Source organism: Oncorhynchus kisutch, linkage group LG3 (genome assembly GCF_002021735.2).
Source record: "Oncorhynchus kisutch isolate 150728-3 linkage group LG3, Okis_V2, whole genome shotgun sequence".
In the NCBI taxonomy this organism is placed as follows: domain Eukaryota; kingdom Metazoa; phylum Chordata; class Actinopteri; order Salmoniformes; family Salmonidae; genus Oncorhynchus; species Oncorhynchus kisutch.
The window spans coordinates 52,753,577-52,774,255 of record NC_034176.2 but is presented as its reverse complement, the minus strand read 5'-3'; the positions used below and the strand labels follow the sequence as shown (position 1 = coordinate 52,774,255).

The 20,679-nt window shown below is 42.2% G+C and overlaps 1 protein-coding gene across 2 annotated transcripts in view; it reads left to right on the top strand.

Moving 5' to 3' along the window:
* The first annotated feature begins 16,395 nt into the window (after positions 1 to 16,395).
* Positions 16,396 to 20,679, top strand: part of prmt3 (protein arginine methyltransferase 3) — a 112,871-nt gene continuing 108,587 nt past the window's right edge. Inside the window, exons 1-7 of one of the 2 annotated variants that reach the window (XM_020476608.2) lie at positions 16,396 to 16,506; positions 16,922 to 17,042; positions 17,162 to 17,244; positions 17,343 to 17,392; positions 18,495 to 18,600; positions 19,031 to 19,205; positions 20,487 to 20,631. In XM_020476608.2, the coding sequence (XP_020332197.1) occupies positions 16,491 to 16,506; positions 16,922 to 17,042; positions 17,162 to 17,244; positions 17,343 to 17,392; positions 18,495 to 18,600; positions 19,031 to 19,205; positions 20,487 to 20,631 (696 nt within the window). In that variant the 5' untranslated portion in view covers positions 16,396 to 16,490. Of the gene's footprint in view, positions 16,513 to 16,921; positions 17,043 to 17,161; positions 17,245 to 17,342; positions 17,393 to 18,494; positions 18,601 to 19,030; positions 19,206 to 20,486; positions 20,632 to 20,679 lie in introns of both variants that reach the window. The other variant, XM_020476602.2, reaches the window with a different exon arrangement.

Below are 20,679 nucleotides of genomic sequence, written 5' to 3'. Positions count from 1 at the left end.
ACCTTCTTGTGATGTTGCGTACTTCATGAGTTGTAACTGAAAATCTACTGGCATTTGGAAAGTTTGAGGTGATGGAGAAAGTGTTGTTGAACAAGTATTAGCAATGTTAAGTATCTTGCTAGCTGGATCGAATTATCTGTTAGCTAGCCAGAGAAATGTTGAGCAACATTAGCCAACTTATCTGATTAAATAATTAGCTTACTAATAAAGTCAGACAGTTAACGCGTCAGCAAGCTAACGTTACAACATCAGATGAGCTAACATTAGTAACCTAACCAATTCGCAATGATATAACTTGAGGAATCCGGTCCTCAAGTTATAATGCCTTATTTGCTACTGGACCCTGGCAATCTGTGTGAAATGTTAACTAGGTAACGAACTAACCACTATCTGTTAACTAATGTTTTCCTTCTACAGATGTGGTTCATTTTCAGAATGAGAGAATTAGTGGAAAATTGTGCGTTGCTTGTTAAACAAGTGGATTCAGGGATCAAGTGTAGCTGGGCCTGGTTTAAACTGGATGCCATTATAGAGGTGAATGGAACACCACACATTTTCCCTCTTTCTCACTTTTGCTGACACATTGTAGAACAGATGTCCACAGGCAGAAAGTGTACAATGTAATAATGTGCAGTGTAGCCCAAGGATATTGTTTTTGTGTTGAACTTGACAGTAACACATGTGAGGGGGATTATACTTTTTTTTAAACTCTGAATGTTATTTATGCACACATGTAGCCTTGTGCACTTGATCAATGTCTGTAGTAGACATTATAATAGAGCAAAAATAGAATGACTGTTTGTTTCATTCTATTTCTACTTTAAGATGTTTTTTTCCCCCAAGTGCAATATTTCTGTGTGGTCACAAGCGTTATATTATAAAGGCTGTCATGGCTAGCTGCAATATTAGTTTATAGTTGTTTTTCTCAATACTTGAGTGTCATTTGCAGTAAAGTCTAGGCAACAAATAACATTGGATTTCTTTCATTACATTTTTTAAACTTGCGAGTTAGTTTCACATTAACCACTTATTTTACACACAGACTGATCCTGTAGATCATATTCTTTTGTTGTTTAATTAGTTAAAACCTGCTATTCCCCCTAGCAGGGATTTGTTTTGCATGTTTCAATGCAACAAAAAAAGTGTCACCCTTTTGGGCCCTCACAAGTTTGCATCCCTGCAAGTGTCAAACAAAGTGGGTAATGTTGAACCCCCAACTCCTGTCTGTCATTCACTCCATTTAAATATCTTAAACGTATACAGTTGGTGTGGTCTGTACCTTGTGAATATTCCCTTTTGATTGCACAAATATTCCCATTTGTTCTCTCTGCTATAAAATAGTTGTTTGTCAGAATTACTGAACGTATGTTACATGTCTGAGCCTACAGCCCATTAACGATTGACCAGCCAGCCAGGCTACCACACACGCTCCTTTCCCTGCCCCCACTTACATACACTCATACAATTCAGATCTAAGTCTGTATTTACAAAGTGTCTCAGGGTAGCATTGCTGATCCAGGATCACTGATCAGGTTCCTTCCTTCCTGTGTAGTCAGCAGATGCAGCTGCTGTTTCAGCACTGAGGACTGGACACCAGATCAACTTCCCATTATAGGAAAAGTCATCATGGCAATAACATATTTGTCTTAATATTGAATTGATGACATTCTATTATAGGGAATTCTGATTGACTCCTCACACCTGTTTCTTTGGCCACAGTGCACAAAATGATCCATGAAATCGTTTTTTTCCATGCCCTCGCATATACACACACACTTAAATCCTTGTTATTGACAACCAAAGAAATGTGTCCTTTGTATATAAACAAATATTTTGGGCAATCTTAAAATTTCTGAAAAAGGCCTATTTAATTAAGTTAGTAGCTTTTAAAGTCCTCGGGTGGCAGTGGCGAGCAGGAGTTCATCCAGGAGTCTATTTGAGACCAGAGTGTACAGTACAGTGCATTCGGAAAGTATTCAGACCCCTTGACTTTTTCCACATTTTGTTATGTTACAGCCTTATTTGAAAATGGATTAAAACATTTTCCCCCTTTATCAATCTACACAGTACCCCATAATGACAAAACATTTTTGGAAATGTATTAACAATAAAAAAAAAACATGTCACCATTAAGTATTCAGACCCTTTATGACGCTACAAGCTTGGCACAACTGTATTTGAGGAGGTTTTCCCATTCTTCTCTGCAGATCCTCAAACTCCGTCAGGTTGGATGGGGAGCGTAGTTGCATAGCAAATGTCAGGTCTCTCCAGAGATGTTCGGGTTCATGTCCGGGCTCTGGCTAGGCCAATCAAGGACATTCAGAGGCTTGTCCCAAAGCCACTGTGCTTAGGGTTGTTGCCCTGTTGGAAGGTGAACTTAGTCCCAGCCAGGTCCTGAGTGCTCTGGAGCAGGTTTTCATTAAGGATCTCACTGTACTTTACTCCATTCATCTTTCCCTTGATCCTGACTAGTCTCCCAGTCCCTGCTGCTGAAAAACATCCCCACAGAATGATGCTGCCACTACCATGCTTCACTGTAGGGATGGTGTCAGGTTTCCTCCAGACGTGACGCTTGGCATTCAGGCCAAAGAGTTAAATCTTGGTTTCATCAGACTAGAGAATCTTGTTTCTCATGGTCTGAGAGTCCTTTAGGTGCCTTTTGGCAAACTCCAAGTGGGCTGTCATGTGCCTTTTACTGGGGAGTGGCTTCCGTCTGGCCACTCTATTGTAAAGGCCTGATTGGTGGAGTGCTGCAGAGATGGGAGAACCTTCCAGAAGGACAACCATCTCCATAGAGGAACTCTGGAGCTCTGTCAGAGTGACCATCGGGTTCTTGGTCACCTCCCTGACCAAGGCCCTTCTCCCTGATTGCTCAGTTTGGCCTGGCGGCCACTAAGTTACCTTTTTGATTCAAATGTTACACGACCTGAGGAGTAGAAGACATGTAACTAATGTTTCAACTGCGATGGCAAACGCGAATGGTAATAGCACCGACTCCAGTCCAACTGTTACAAATCCTCATGCGATCACTCTCCCCACAGATCTTCAGAACCTTCGTACGGTTCTGGTCTCAGAAATTACAGCTACCATTGCCACTCAGCACAAAACTGCCATTGATGCTGCTCTGGACCCTTCTCCGCCACCCTGGAGGGTGTCCGAGCCGCTGCGGATGAACAAGGCCGCCGAATTGACAGCTTTGAACATGACCTGTGTAACTACAGTGACCGCATAGTAGCCCTTGAAAAAACGGTTGCCTGCCTGAGCTCTGAAAACCAAAAGGTTATTGACAAGAACGATGACCTGGATTCCTGATGGAATCCTGATGCAATGTTCGTGTTGTTGGTATACCAGAGATATGTGAAGGAGGGGACTCCGTTAAGTTCATGTCAGAATTCTTTGCGGATGTACTGGGTCCGGCCATCATTCCTTCACCCCCGAAGCTGGATAGAGCCCACCGCGTTGGCCCCTCCCCAGTGGGCGGTGACGACAACGCTAACCCTAGACGGTTTATCGTCCGTTTTCACTACTATCGTGACAAGGAGCGCATCCTCCAGAGGCGCCAGGCTTTTGCAGAGCTTTCCTTTGTTTTAGTTTTTTCGTCTAGATACTTACTAAATGACTTTTCACCACTTTATTACGCCCTATTGATCATTCGTACATGTACAGACACTCTGCACCTTTTTATGTTTTGTAACAAGGGAACATACTGAGGGACACTTATTTGGCCATCCTTAAGACACATTGTGTTGCACAGATTGAAGACTCCCTGAGTCAGGACAGTTCCGTTGTACTGTTATGGGGTTTTCTGTCTTTGTTTTGGTTCTGTTTACCTAATTTACAATTTTGTGAATGCCCTTTCAAATGTTTTTTTGTGCACTGAAGCTGCACAAACTTCAACCTGCTGTCTCCATTCGCTGGGGAAGGAGACTTTGGGTGGGAGGGGAGGGGGAGTGACCTTTTTTGGTCCTATTTGTAAAAAAAAAAAAAAAAAAAAAGTAATACAATTAAGTATTCTCTTAGGGGTTCCAATGAGACATTTATATCATGCTTCAATCAGGGTGGGTGGTTGGAAGGGAATTGAGGTGGGTGGGCTGAGGTAAATTACTCAAATGTAAAATGCAAAGGAGAAATGCTAAAAGGTCTCTAATGTACATTAAGCTTTTTATGTGTATGGAACATTTCTGGGATCTTTAATTTCAGCTCATGAAGCATGTACATTGTTGGTTCCATGTTGCATTTATATTTTTGTTCTGTATATAGATCAATTGTTGGGCTGAAATTTCTCCTGTTGTCATATTTCAATAACACTTTTCTGATTATCTTTTTCAAACAAAGTTAATGTGTCCTACTGCCTCTTTAATGCAGCGTGTTTGTAGAACACTTGTCATCAGTCATTTCAAGTTTCTACAATCAGGACTCAAATGGACTCATTCTACTCGCTACTGCCATCCAGAGAACTTTAAAAGCTACTACATGCAATTTAACTTAATTAAATAGGCCTTTATCTGAAATGTTTATAAGAATGCCCAAAAAATCTTTGTTTATATCCTTGAAAGCACACATTTAGTTGGTTGTCAATACTGATGAGTTTTAGGTCTGCAAAGGCGAGTGCATGATTTAAAAGAAAATTATTTTGTCCACTGTGGCCCAGGAAACAGGTTTGAGGAGTCAATCAGAATGATATTCCACATTATTAAAATGCCATCAATAGACAAAAATATTAAGACAATTGTGTCATCTCCACAATGACTTATTACATGTGACTTGTCCTATAATGGAAAGTTGAAACAGCTGCTGCATCTGCTGACTATGTAGAGGGATCTTGATCAGTGATCCTAGATCAGCAATGCTACCCTGTGAATACAGACTTCGATCTTCCTTGAAGTGTAAGTAAGTGGGGGAGTGGAGTGTACTGCAGGTGTGTGGCAGCCTGGCTGGTCATTTGGTAGTTGGCTGTAGCCTCAGGTCTTTGCCTCTTATCTGACCCCTCCCCTCTCTTTATTTTATAGCAGAGACAACAACTGAGAATATTTGTGCAGTCAAAAGGGAATATACACAAGCTACGGACCACACATTCAACTGTATATTTAAGATATTTAATGGAGTGAGTGACAAGCAGGAGTTTATTTAAAAAATATATATATTTCACCTTTATTTAACCAGGTAGGCTAGTTGAGAACAAGTTCTCATTTGCAACTGCGACCTGGCCAAGATAAAGCATAGCAGTGTGAACAGACAACACAGAGTTACACATGGAGTAAACAATTAACAAGTCAATAACACAGTAGAAAAAAATAGTCTATATACATTGTGTGCAAAAGGCATGAGGAGGTAGGCGAATAATTACAATTTTGCAGATTAACACTGGAGTGATAAATGATCAGATGGTAATGCACAGGTAGAGATATTGGTGTGCAAAAGAGCAGAAAAGTAAATAAATATAAACAGTATGGGGATGAGGTAGGTAAAATTGGGTGGGCTATTTACCGATAGACTATGTACAGCTGCAGCGATCGGTTAGCTGCTCAGATAGCAGATGTTTGAAGTTGGTGAGGGAGATAAAAGTCTCCAACTTCAGCGATTTTTGCAATTCGTTCCAGTCACAGGCAGCAGAGAACTGGAACGAAAGGCGGCCAAATGAGGTGTTGGCTTTAGGGATGATCAGTGAGACACCTGCTGGAGCGTGTGCTACGGGTGGGTGTTGCCATTGTGACCAGTGAACTGAGATAAGGCGGAGCTTTACCTAGCATGGACTTGTAGATGACCTGGAGCCACATATTCTCGGTCGGAACGTGCGGGTGCAGGCAGCGAACGGTTGAAAAGCATGCATTTGGTTTTACTAGCATTTAAGAGCAGTAGGAGGCCACGGAAGGAGTGTTGTATGGCATTGAAGCTCGTTTGGAGGTTAGATAGCACAGTGTCCAAGGACGGGCCGGAAGTATACAGAATGGTGTCGTCTGCGTAGAGGTGGATCAGGGAATCGCCCGCAGCAAGAGCAACATCATTGATATATACAGAGAAAATAGTCGGCCCGAGAATTGAACCCTGTGGCACCCCCATAGAGAGGACCGGACAGCATGCCCTCCGATTTGACACACTGAACTCTATCTGAGAAGTAGTTGGTGAACCAGGCAATGCAGTCATCAGAAAAACCGAGGCTACTGAGTCTGCCGATAAGAATATGGTGATTGACAGAGTCGAAAGCCTAGGCAAGGTTGATGAAGACGGCTGCACAGTACTGTCTTTTATCGATGGCGGTTTTGATATCGTTTAGTATCTTGAGCGTGGCTGAGGTGCACCCATGACTGGCTCGGAAACCATATTGCACAGCAGAGAAGGTACGGTGGGATTCGAGATGGTCAGTGACCTGTTTTATTGTTATTTTTTAAAATATTATTTTTTATTTTACCCCTTTTTCTCCCCAATTGTTGTAGTAGCTACTATCTTGTCTCATCGCTACAACTCCCGTACGGGCTCGGGAGAGACGAAGGTTGAAAGTCATGCGTCCTCCGATACACAACCCAACCAAGCCGCACTGCTTCTTAACACAGCGCGCATCCAACCCGGAAGCCAGCTGCCCCAATGTGTCGGAGGAAACACCGTGCACCTGGCAACCTTGGTTAGCGCGCACTGCTCCCGGCCCGCCACAGGAGTCGCTGGTGCGCAATGAGACAAGGACATCCCTACCGACCAATCCCTCCCTAACCCGGACGACGCTAGGCCAATTGTGCGTCGCCCCACGGACCTCCCGGTCGCGGCCGGTTACGACAGAGCCTGGGCGCGAACCCAGGGACTCTGATGGCACAGCTGGCGCAGTGATCTGGTTGTTGACTTGGCTTTCGAAGACCTTAGATAGGCAGGGCAAGATGGATATAGGTCTGTAACAGTTTGGGTCCAGGGTGTCTCCCCCTTTTGAAGAGGGGGATGACTGCTGCAGCTTTCCAATCCTTGGGGATCTCAGACGATATGAAAGAGAGGTTGAACAGGCTGGTAATAGGGGTTGCGACAATGGCGGCGGATAGTTTCAGAAATAGAGGGTCCAGATTGTCAAGCCCAGCTGATTTGTACGGGTCCAGGTTTTGCAGCATGCTTATCTAAAATGGTGAGGAAGTTAGTTTTAAAGAATGACCAGGCATCCTCAACTGACGGGATGAGGTCAATATCCTTCACAGAAGTGTTTTAGGGAGCGTTTGACAGTGATGGGGGGTGGTCGTTTGACTGCGGCTCCGTAGCGGATACAGGCAATGAGGCAGTGATCGCTGAGATCCTGGTTGAAGACAGCAAAGGTGTATTTGGAGGGCCAGTTGGTCAGGATGACGTCTATGAGGGTGACCTTGTTTACAGATTTAGGGTTGTACCTGGTGGGTTCCTTGATGATTTGTGTGAGATTGTAGGACTGCCGGGGGTGTTAAGCATATCCCAGTTTAGGTCACCTAACAGAACAAACTCTGAAGCTAGATGGGGGGCGATCAATTCAGAAATGGTGTCCAGGGCACAGCTGGGAGCTGAGGGGGGTCGTTAGCAGGCGGCAACAGTGAGAGACTTATTTCTGGAGAGAGTAATTTTTAAAATTAGTAGTTCGAACTGTTTGGGTATGGACCTGGAAAGTAGGACATTACTTTGCAGGCTATCTCTGCAGTAGACTGAAACTCCTCCCCCTTTGGCAGTTCTATCTGGACTGAGAATGTTATAGTTGGGTATGGAAATCTCAGAATTTTTGGTTTCCTTGTAGCCTTCCTGAGCCAGGATTCAGACACGTCAAGGACATCAGGGTTAGCAGAGTGTGCTAAAGCAGTGAGTAAAACAAACTTAGGGAGGAGGCTTCTGATGTTGACATGCATGAAACCAAGGCTTTTTCGATCACAGAAGTCAACAAATGAGGGTGCCTGGGGACATGCAGGACCTGGGTTTACCTCCACATCACCCGCAGAACACCTGAACTGTGCATGTCACGTGACTGGATCACAACCAGTTATATCTAGTATCCATAAAGCAACATTCAGGGGATTTCATTAATTTTGACATTTGCTCAGTACTTGAAGGGTGAATAGAAATTCAACAGACCTCTTTAAATGTGGTACTGCCATCGAGTGGATGAAAAATGGTACAACATGGGGTATTCTGTAAATACACAATTCAGCCATATGAAACTTGACGCAGGATTAATAATGATAACTTGAACCCATGTCAGATTTAAGAATATTGGATACCAATACCAGCACATGCATAATATATACAGCCTATGTCACATTTTTCACACTTCATCCAAAGTGCTTTACCTTACATTTATAAAACAGGCCTACAAACAGGAAATGCTAGCTGAAGTGGATGGTGACTGCATTTGGCCAATAGATGTGTAAGGACAGTAATTTCATGAAATCTTATTATCTTCACTATGTAACTTATAAAATATTTGATATCACAGGTCAAATGTAGCAATTACATTCACGTATTACTTATCAAGAGAATGAAGGGAGGTAGGGGGAGAGGGTGTTTCTTCAAACAAACCCCCCTACACCTATCTACCCACTCTCTCTCCCCACACCCACATCCCTCCATACAAGTGCCATCATTCAACTTTCAGTAAAAATAAATCAAAGCAAATTTAAACATTGAATTAAACTGATGTAATCAAAGGGCAGTTGAACAAGAGTGAGCGAAGTTTAGTATGAGAGGGATAAAGTAGTTGACTTGGCAGCATGGGATTGGTGCCAACAGCAAAACCACTTCCCCTAATGTATCCTGGAGAGAGAGCGAAAGAGATATTACAACAGGACATGAGAGAAATGGAGACACTTTGAAAGCATCATGCCTAACAGGAAGTGTAAAGAAGGGTCTTTCCTTGAAGGATGGGAGGGAGAGGTGAGTCATAGCTAAAGTTTGGTATGTTCTGTACAGTTGTCCCTCAAATAGGACTGCAGGTGCCATCAACCAGCCTACATACCATCTGTGAGTGGATTGTGAAGAGAGAGGGTCAATTTAATTTTGGATTGTTTATTCCACTTGCTTTGGAAATGTTAACGTATTTCCCATTCCAATAACGCCCCTTTTGATGGTGTTGAAGAAATAAGTTATTTCATCATCATTTGATATTTTAATGCGCAACCTAATCCAGTGAATGTCATGTATTTTGGGTAGATAATTATGCTATATTTTAATGTTAAAATAATATTTATGTGCTTTTGTATCATAGGCTAATTTATTTGGGGCTAGATCACTAACTCTAAAGATAATACCCACTCATAGTAACCATGTATTAATCGAACAGTACATTTATTGTCCCCAAAAATGGTTGCATTTGTAGCCTACAGTCCAACATATGTTAACATTGCCAAAGCAAGTGGAATAAACAAATCAACAATTAACAGTTAACCCTCTCTCTTGACAATCCTCACAGTTCATTCACAAATGGTATGGCCCATGTTGACTCCAGTGCTTCCCACAGTTGTATCAAGTTGGCTGGATGTCCTTTGGGTGGTGGACCATTCTTGATACACACGGGAAACTGTTTAGCATGAAAACCCCAACAGTGTCGCAGTTCTTGACACAGCCCGGTGTGCCTGGCACCTACTACCATACCCCATTCAAAAGGCACTTAAATATTTTGTCTTGCCCATTCACTCTCTGAATGGCACACACCCAGGGCTGCATGCTAAAGGCCACAGAGACCACAGTCAGCACCAGGCCAGAACAGGAGTAGGCTGGACAATAGAATGAGTCAAAGCTGAAAATTGTCCAAAGAACATTGGCTAAGCTGGAACAGTACCACGAAGCCATAGCAAATTAATTGAAACCAACCTTCCCTAAGCCTCTTCAGACTGGAGTGATGCTTAGAATTCCATTTCCCCTAAATGGCACAAACATTTCTACCTTTTTACTTTACCACTACAATCTGTTCTTAGGACAAAACTGACAAATAACTTGTGTAGAAAGTAAACATCCACAAGTAGAAAAATGTTTTGCAACATTGACTATTTCTGGACTAGCAATCGATGACAGAGTACGCTGCCCAACCTCGTCACTAGAAAGAGGATTTTATCCAGATTTTTTTAAATGGTGTCCAATTTGGCCAAATAAAAATATACACTTTGTGAGATGTTTGGCAAAATATACCAGCATGCCTCTCCATAGGAAAACAATGGGGGGAGCTCAGAGTTCCAAGCAATGTTCTCTCTAAATTGAGTGTGCAGTAGCTCGAGACTGCTGTGCAGCAGTCAGTGCAGAAATACAGTGGGGCAAAATAGTATTTAGTCAGCCACCAATTGTGCAAGTTCTTCCACTTAAAAAGATGAGATCTGTAATTTTCATTATAGGTACATTTCAACTATGACAGACAAAATTAGAAGAAGAAAAAAATCCTAAAAATCACATTGTAGGATTTTTTATGAATTTATTTGCAAATTATGGTGGAAAATAAGTATTTGGTCAATAAAGGTTTCTCAATACTTTGTTATATACCCTTTGTTGGCAATGACAGAGGTCAAATGTTTTCTGTAAGTCTTCACAAGGTTTTTACACACTGTTGCTGGTATTTTGGCCCATTCCTCCATGCAGATCTCCTCTAGAGCAGTGATGTTTTGGGGCTGTTGCTGGGCAACATGGACTTTCAACTCCCTCCAAAGACATTCTATGGGGTTGAGATCTGGAGACTGGCTGGGCCACTCCAGGACCTTGAAATGCTTTTTACGAAGCCACTCCTTCGTTGCCCGGGCGGTGTGTTTGGGATCATTGTCATGCTGAAAGACCCAGCCACGTTTCATCTTCAATGCCCTTGTTGATGGAAGGAGGTTTTCACTCAAAATCTCACGATACATGGCCCCATTCATTCTTTCCTTTACCCGGATCAGTCGTCCTGGTCCCTTTGCAGAAAAACAGCCCCAAAGCATGATGTTTCCACCCCAATGCTTCACAGTAGGTATGGTGTTCTTTGGATGCAACTCAGCATTCTTTGTCCTCCAAACACGACGAGTTGAGTTTTTACCAAAAAGTTATATTTTGGTTTCATCTGACCATATGACATTCTCCCAATGTTCTTCTGGATCATCCAAATGCTCTCTAGCAAACTTCAGACGGGCCTGGACATGTACTGGCTTAAGTAGGGGGACACGTCTGGCACTGCAGGATTTGAGTCCCTGGCAGCGTAGTGTGTTATTGATGGTAGGCTTTGTTACTTTGGTCCCAGCTCTCTGCAGGTCATTCACTAGGTCCCCCCGTGTGGTTCTGGAATTTTTGCTCACCGTTCTTGTGATCATTTTGACCCCACGGGGTGAGATCTTGCGTGGAGCCCCAGATCGAGGGAGATTATCAGTGGTTTTGTATGTCTTCCATTTCCTAATAATTGCTCCCACAGTTGATTTCTTCAAACCAAGCTGCTTACCTATTGCAGATTCAGTCTTCCCAGCCTGGTGCAGGTCTACAATTTTGTTTCTGGTGTCCTTTGACAGCTCTTTGGTCTTGGCCATAGTGGAGTTTGGAGTGTGACTGTTTGAGGTTGTGGACAGGTGTCTTTTATAGTGATAACAAGTTCAAACAGGTGCCATTAATACAGGTAACGAGTGGAGGAAAGAGGAGCTACAGGTCTGTGAGAGCCAGAAATCTTGCTTGTTTGTAGGTGACCAAATAGTTATTTTCCACCATAATTTGCCAATAAATTCATAAAAAAATCCTACAATGTGATTTTCTGGATATTTTTCTAATTTTGTCTGTCATAGTTGAAGTGTACCTATGATGAAAATTACAGGCCTCTCTCATCTTTTTAAGTGGGAGAACTTGCACAATTGGTGGCTGACTAAATACTTTTTTGCCCCACTGTATCAGCCCAAAGAGAGAAGCATGAGATTGAACTTCAATCAATTTTCTAGAGCAGTAGTCACAAACCGGTCGATCTCCAAGGTATACCTAGTCGATTGCCAAACATTGATGTAAAAAAAACAAGTGATACATATATATATATTTTTTCGTCTTGGGCTGTTGGCGGTAGATGCACCTGATTCAGCAGCCCTGCCAGCCGGGTAGGCGAACTGTTGCCATTTTGAACCATTGCATGGCGTCTGAACGTACAAAATCTGCCTTCCTGGCGGGCCCAGAGAGCAAATTAATTACACTTTTGGCCTACCATTGGCCAATCGGATGTCTGCAGTAAAGTAGCATGCATAAAAGAAAGCTATAGCAAAGTTGATACTGTTGAGATTTTAAAACGTTTTAACTCGGAGCGCCTGCTCCCTCTGACCAACACAAACAATTATCACAAGACCACTTCTGGTTACTCTCACCGATTCCACAACACCCAACTCCGTGTTCACCCACCCTGAAACACCTACCACCTGCGATACTAAGCCCACATTCACTTCCATTTCTCCTGCTGTCTTTAGCTCACACTTTCTACCATCTCCATTTTAACCAACTCAAGCTCACCCTTTTTCTCCCTCTCTCTCTTAGACCTCCTCTGCCTCTCTTTTTCCCTCCGCAGTATTCAAAGTATACAGCTGTGTTCAAATACCCATACCAACATACTGTATACTACACACTTAATGAGTATATACTATTAGTTAATTTTAGTATACTGTTAGCGAACAGGATGCTTTCAGTTGAGCGAACTAGCTCTTCGCCTGTCTACAGGAAGTTGATGCTATGTAACCTCTTTTTAGCTAGTTAGCATAACACATTACTAGTTAGACATCTTATAACTTCGGGTGTGTTCGTAAATTTAATGTGGAGTGCCAGAGTGGCTCATAAATTCAGAGCGTTGTCAGATTGTCCGTTTTGTAAATTCAGAGCATTTCGCTCTCGGAGCGCACACTTGGACGCTCGGGCCGAGGAGTACAGTTGATTTGAGCGTCTGACTACTTCCAGACACAAATGAGACCACTCTGACCATTTTACTAACACTAGCAGAGCTGTTTTCATGTCATCCAGAGCGTTTATGACTAACTGTGCTGCTGGCAACAATTTAATTGTGCCTTTTTTGTCGACATTTACTGACACCAGCCGTATTCAACGGGTGTTGAGCGCTTGTAAATTCATTATTATTATATATATTATTATATATATATTATAGCCAGAGCGAATTTACGAATTTAAGCACCAGAATGTCCATTGAGAACGCACAACGACTATACCAATTAGCTAAGCTAAGAATGACGGGAATAATCAAGTCAATAAACGTTGGGTAGTTGTATAGACTATAGTTAATATACTGGCAAGTTTGATGTATAAGTAGCCAACTAACGTTAGGTAGCTAGCTAACATACCGGTACATACTGCTGTAATGATATTTATTTATTTCACCTTTATTTAACTAGGTAGGCAAGTTGAGAAAAAGTTCTCATTTACAATTGCGACCTGGCCAAGATAAAGCAAAGCAGTTCGACACGTACAACAACACATGGAGTAAAACAAACATACAGTCAATAATACAATAGCAAAATAAGTCTATATACAATGTGAGCAAATGAGGTGAGATAAGGGAGGTGAAGGCAAAAAAAGGGCCATGGTGGAGAAGTAAATACAATATAGCAAGTAAAACACTGGAATGGTAGATTTGCAGTGGAAGAAATGTGCAAAGTAGAAATAGATATAATGGGGTGCAAAGGAGCAAAATAAATAAATACAGTAGGGGAAGAGGTAGTTGTTTGGGCTAAATTATAGATGGGCTATGTACAGGTGCAGTAATCTGTGAGCTGCTCTGACAGCTGGTGCTTAAAGCTAGTGAGGGAGATAATTGTTTCCAGTTTCAGAGATTTTTGTAGTTCGTTCCAGTCATTGGCAGCAGAGAACTGGAAGGAGAGGCAGCCAAAGGAGGAATTGGTTTTGGGGGTGACTAGAGAGATATACCTGCTGGAGCCTTGCTACAGGTGGGTGCTGCTATGGTAACCAGTGAGCTGAGATAAGGGGGGACTTTACCTAGCAGGGTCTTGTAGATGACCTGGAGCCAGTGTGTTTGGCGACGAGTATGAAGCGAGGGCCAGCCAACGAGAGCGTACAGGTTGCAGTGGTGGGTAGTATATGAGGCTTTGGTGACAAAACAGATGGCACTGTGATAGACTGCTCCAATTTGTTGAGTAGGGTATTGGAGGCTATTTTGTAAATGACATCGCCGAAGTCAAGGATTGGTAGGATGGTCAGTTTTATGAGGGTATGTTTGGCAGAATGAGTGAAGGATGCTTTGTTGTGAAATAGGAAGCCAATTCTAAATTTAACTTTGGATTGGAGATGTTTAATGTGAGTGGAAGGAGAGTTTACAGTCTAACCAGACACCTAGGTATTTGTAGTTGTCCACATATTCTAAGTCAGAACCGTCCAGAGTAGTGATGCTGGACGGGCGGGCAGGTGCAGGCATCAATCGGTTGAAAAGCATGCATTTAGTTTTACTTGTATTTAAGAGCAGTTGGAGGCCATGGAAGGAGAGTTGTATGGCATTTAAGCTCGTCTGGAGGGTTGTTAACACAGTGTCCAAAGAAGGGCCAGAAGTATACAGAATGGTGTCGTCTGCATAAAGGTGGATCAGAGACTCACCAGCAGCAAGAGCGACATCATTGATGTATACAGAGAAAAGAGTCGGCCCAAGAATTGAACCCTATACTATGTGGTTCGTAAGGACAGCCTAGCTAACAAATTGTCAGCCAACATAACATGTAAGCTAACTTTTTTTTAAAGTCATTACTTTATTACATTGCTTAACATTTTCTTAACATTTGTCCTAATTAGTTAAAGCAATGATTTTGTATCCGCTCTCGTTGTACTTCAGCTGCATATTTTCCGTCATTCTCTTCAAATCTGAAAATGATGTGAAGCCACGCCCATTTGCTGAAGAATTTCATTATGGGCCATAAAATAGTGTCCTGCGTGTATACTTCATATTTTGACAAATTTAGTACAACATCCGGGAACTTTTGTCATACTATGTCCATATTATGACCAATAAGCATACTATATACTCAAATTAATGTCACAAATAGTATGATTAGTGCGGTTAGTATGAGTATTCGAACACCTCTTAGATCTCCTTATGATAATACTGCACTTCTCCTGACATACATCTTGTTCTTGCCTTCGCAAGGGACGCCATTTAAATCGGCTGTCACAATCTTTGTACAATCAGCACAAACCTGGAGCTGTCTGTACCTCTTCAAATTCCTTAAAGATTTTGTCATGAGTTGCTAACCTTTAGTCAAGCTGGCACCTCTATGGGGTAATGCTTTGTGTTAATTATTTGTATGTGGAAAGCAATGCCGAGACAAATGGAGGGGAAAAAATAGGGAGAAGAGGTCTAAGAGAGTGAGGGAAGAAGAGGGTGCGCTTGAGTCAGATAAAATTGTGGGAAAAAAGGGAGATGGTTTGTCAAAGAAGAATGGTAGAAAGTAAGCAAAGGGAGCTGAAGACAGGAGGAGAAATGAAAGTGAATGAGGGTGAAGTATCAGAGGTGGTAAGTGTGGTAAAGTCATCGAAGACCGATGTATGCACCGAGGATCAGGATGAAGAAGAGTCTGTGACAGTAGGAGTGAAGTTTATGTAAAAAGTGGACCCTTGACCCTTGGCATCTTGGCTGATCCATTTGTGGTTTCATGGTGGGTGAAAAAATAGTTGGGTCATGTGGATTCGGTGAGGGTAAGTAGAAGTGGTCTAGTGATAATTGTTTGTGTTTCTGTTGTGCAGAGGAAGAATGTGCTCAAAGTAAAACGAATGGGGGTAAGTAAAGTGAAGTGTTTCGTTCTCAAGAAAAAGGAACCAATGAAAGATAACTAGGGTAGCAGTAGATATAAACGTTGACCAGTTGAGGGCAAAGATCCCCGTTGTATGTGATGCTTGTCAATTGATGCGACGCAGACAGGGTGGTGAGAATGGGGACAGAAGTCATTGTCTGTTCTTTTGAGTCATAAGCCTGACAAAGTGAAGTTAGGATATATAAGTTATCCTGTACGAGTGTATGTGCCAAATACTTAAAGATGTTACAGGTGTCAAGCTTATGGGCATGTGACAACAGTGTGTAGGGTCCAACGTGTGAGAAATGTGCTGAAGGGCATGAGACAAGGGAATGTGTAGTATTGGGGAAAGTAGTGGAATGTTTTAATTGTAGGCAGGTTGACGTTTCCAGGGGGGGATTTGTACCTTGTTAGCTCAGGGGTTTGAACTTGCAACCTTCCGGTTACTAGTCCAACGCTCTAACCACTAGGCTGCCCTACCACCCCATGGATGGAACATTTAATTAGTGGAGTAGGGGGGTGTTTATTTTATTTTAATAATTTTGAAATGAGTGAGTATAGTGTTAGATAGTAGGGTATTTATTTAGTACATTTTTCTTTTTCAGTTAAAGTTTAAGGGAGTTGTACTCCAGTCTAGTAGGTGGCAGTAATACAACAAATTGGATGCCAACCGCCGTTAAACATCATAGAAGAAGAAAGTTGTTGATCCCCTAGTGACCACTGTCTGTAAGTACACGTTGGAACTAGACCCGGAAGCAGCGTGTACACTGCTGAAACCAAGGAGACAGCATGGCGGAATACACAGGTACACGTGAGTTACGTAAATAGTGATAGAAAACAATAAAAATATAAATACTGAATGGTGCACTACAGAGATCGGACATCACGTTTTAATTTGGATATTTTGTACTTAAAAGAGTTGTTAATTTGAAGTCATGTAATGTTGCTTATGTAGCTAGCTAGCTAAATTAGCTAACGCATTTCGTATACCGGTATGCAAACTAACTAACCAGCTTGATAGCTGAGCTTGTATTGACTATACTCCATGCAGCTTATTGGATTACCACGTTAACTCATATTAAACGAAACCTGCATTGAAAAAAAATGTGGTTGAACTTGTGATGGCTACAGCCAGTTCATGCAATGTTTGACACTGACACCAACGATGATTATAATGTACCTGTCTGTGCTGACTGACACCTTTGCTGACACTATGACAGATCACGACGGCGGGGCAGGGGACGATGTGCCCGATCTCTCAGACAGTGATAATGAGGAACAGTGGCAGTGGATGGAGGCCAATGACAACATCGTTCAAGTTACTTGCTTATTCTGTGACAAGTGTGTATCATAGTTTTTTTTTAAGCAACTCACCGATACATTTAATCTGGTGTGAAATAGTTGTCTCTCTCTGAAAGTGTTGATGGTTAAAATATATCTTGTCCCTCATGTTTTCTCAGGATGTCAAATTCTGGACCAGAAACACTACAACACTGCCTAGTGGAGCATCAAGTCGACCTTGTAGAAGTGGTTAAGAAACACAGTAAGTTTGCAAATGTATCTTATAAAGAGTTATCATTGTTTTAAGGTCATGATATAATCCATCCTCACATCTGATGTTGTTAAAATCCTTCCCTGTAGAATTAGATGACTATGGCTACATCAAGATGATAAACTACATACGAACAGAGGTAAGCACATCCCTTATTCTGTTTTGATACAGAGTGACTTCAGATCTTTGGCCAAAGCATGGTCCAGGTAAAATAGTAATGACCCAGGTCTCATCCTTGCTTCTTGTCATTTGGAAGTGTAGTCATCTCTCGAAGCTGAGATTGAGGTTAGACATTTTATAGAAATTGACATTGCAAAAGAACAGGTGTTTAGACTACCTGATAGAAAGAACGCAACATGTAAAGTGTTGGTTTCATGAGCTGAAATAAAAGATCCCTCAAATTCTTCCTATGAACAAAAAAACATATTTCTCTCAAATTTGGTGCACACATTTGTTTACATGCCTGTTAGTGAGCATTTTTTCTTTGCAAAGATAATCCATCCACCTGACAGGTGTGGCATATCAAGAAGCTGATTAAACAGCATGATCATTTCACAAGTGTATTTGGCTGTGGACAATAAAAGGCCACTCTAAAATTTGCAATTTTGTCTCACAACATAATGCAACAGTTGTCTCAAGTTTTGAGGGAGGGTGCAACTGTCATGCTGACTAAAGGAATGTCCACCAGAGCTGTTGGCAGAACATTTTATTTAAATTTCTCTACCATAAGTTGCCTCCAGTGTAGTTTTAGAGAATTTGGCAGTACGTGTCCAACTGGCCCCTCAGCCGTAGACCACTTGTAACAACACCACCCCAGGACCTCCACATCTGGCTTCTAACTTTCCTGTATTATTATTTTTCAAATGTATGCCAAACATCCTTCCCCCAAAGGACCTTTCCAGGGATTTAATATCAGAATATTGAAAACATCATAATTATCTTTTGGCCTATCTTTTGTGGGAAGCACAATTGGTGATATTATTGCAAGCATGCAGTTTGCAATAGCCTTTTCCAACACGCATGTAAACAAGAACATAATTATAGATGTTCAATAGTATTTTTCATAGATCCTTTACAGCTATGATTTGATTAATCATGAATTTTAGGTTCTCGAACCTCCGAAATGAATCGGTTACTTGTGTTTCTTATCGTTAAAACAGTTCGCCATTCTATGTCGTACCAAATACATCCCTGGATTTCCAAGTTCATGGACAATAATGGCTGTGTGTTTGTGTTTGCAGAAGTGCAGTGGGCAGAGCTTGTCTACGCTGCCTGAGTGTTCTATTCCCTGGGAGAGTGATGAGTACATGAGGCCAGCTTTACAGGATGACCCCTTACTGCAGATAGGTACTGGCTTTCATTGTTCAACTCAAAGGCCTCCATTTAATCAAGAACAGATAAAGGGTAACTGCATTGCAGGTATATTTAGAATGTTTTCACCAGATGTGGGGTTCTGCATCAATATCCTATGTTTTAAAGAACAACTTGAACCTGTTTAAAACCAACAAAGCCTTTAAGCTGTCATTATAAACAGAGTTAAACTGCAGTGCTGTTTTCTTTTATCTGGTATTATTTAAGTTGTTGCAACCCATTAGTGCCTCATTGTGACTGGAAATTTGCATGGGGTGACGTTACTGGCGTGGTTCACACAAAGGAGGTTGGGAGAGTTGTATGTTGGGCAGAGATGCGATTGTACACAGTACTGTTAGTAGAGTAGGCAGTCGTTATCGTCCCGTTTTTGAAATGTGTTCAAGTGAGTCTCTCCCTTTTTTGTTAGATCTGGAAGAACTGTGTGAGGGGAAGGGGATTTTGGCTGGCCCCTCTACTGGGGGCCAGTGTGAAGCCAGCCGCTCCTCTGATGCTCTTCTGCAGAGGGCCCAGGCTGCAGAGGAGAGGGCCCAGCGTACAGAGGAGGCGCTGGCCAGAGCCATGGACGACCTACACAAACTCAAGTCAGTGCTGCTCACACTACTATTGACATTTTTGTTAATTACTGCTACTTACTACTACTACTGTTATTAGCATCGCCACTGCTACCACTTCTCATATTATTACAGAAATACAAATTACTACATTAACCCTTTACACTCGAGGGAATATGGCCTATATGGATAGGGTCCAATTGAAATGTTTCTAACAGAAGAAATATGAGATTGCATATGCATATGCATAACCATGGTAGCAATTGAAAGGGGAACTATTGGAAGGTGCTCAACCACCATTGAAAACACAATATTTTATTTAAGCTTTTAATAGTTGCTTCAAGAAAATGTGTTGTTAATGGTAAGCGAGCGTTGCACCTTTTCCTTTTCGGTAAATGATCAGAACAAAGGTGAGGACACAACAGTTCACCCGACACGACCGAATCAAGAGACCCTGACTTCTGACCTAAAGTATAGTATGTTTATGTGTGTATAGTATGTTTTAATACATTTTTTACTTGACCTTTTATTTAACTAGGCAAGTCAAATTATTATTTACAATGACGGCCTCCAGTGTCCTCAATTGCGCAATCAAAACGCATTTTCTATTCATCTCCTTGGGGCACTCAGTGGGAGAAGGGGTGAGTGTGTCTCATCACAGCAGCTACCAGTGAAACTGGTACAGGGGTAGGGCAGAAACTGTCATTAAGGAATCAGGCCAGGGTAATGGACTTTACTGTTTGACCAAATCAGTTTTAGCCACCACAAAAATACCAAAGTTTGAGTGAAGTAACCACCTAGAATTTCCAGATGGCACTGATGCGACCAATATATATATTTTTACTTGCACAGTCAAGTCAAACGGTCACATATTGCTACCAAATGGATCCCTGCATTTGATGGCGCACTGGTGTTTCTCATTCTCACACATGCACCTCCCACCTGCGGCCAGCAGAGGGACTCAGTGAACTCAGTATTGCAGAGGCTTTTCCTTTGTTTAGGGGGAAAAGGAGAAGGGAGGGAAAATTCCACTGCTGCATAGGGGGAGTGGGGGGATATAGATGCTGTCTTTCCATTTATTGTGCGGTTGGTGCTGTAAGTGTGTGTGCGTTTGGTGCTGTAAGTGTGTGACTGTGCTGCGGTAAATCTGTTCCAATACATTCCGGATAGAAGTTGCCCGTAAGTGCTGATCTAGGATCAGCCAATCTGAACCTTAAATCGTGGTGGGGGGGATGCAAAACTGACCGTAGATCAGGGTCTAAGGCAACCTCATCCTGCTCTGTTGTAAAAATACTATGGTATTTGTTTCAGGTTGCTGGCCCAGGGTCTAGTATTGAATGCGGATGTGGGTCGGGGCACCGGGTCCTTGGGCGCCGTGGCTGAGCTCCGGGAGGACGAGGATGAGGCCTACTTCAGCTCATATGGCCACTACAGCATCCATGAGGAGATGCTTAAGGTCCGCTACCACAATGGCATGCCTGCGCATATGCATACACTCATGCCC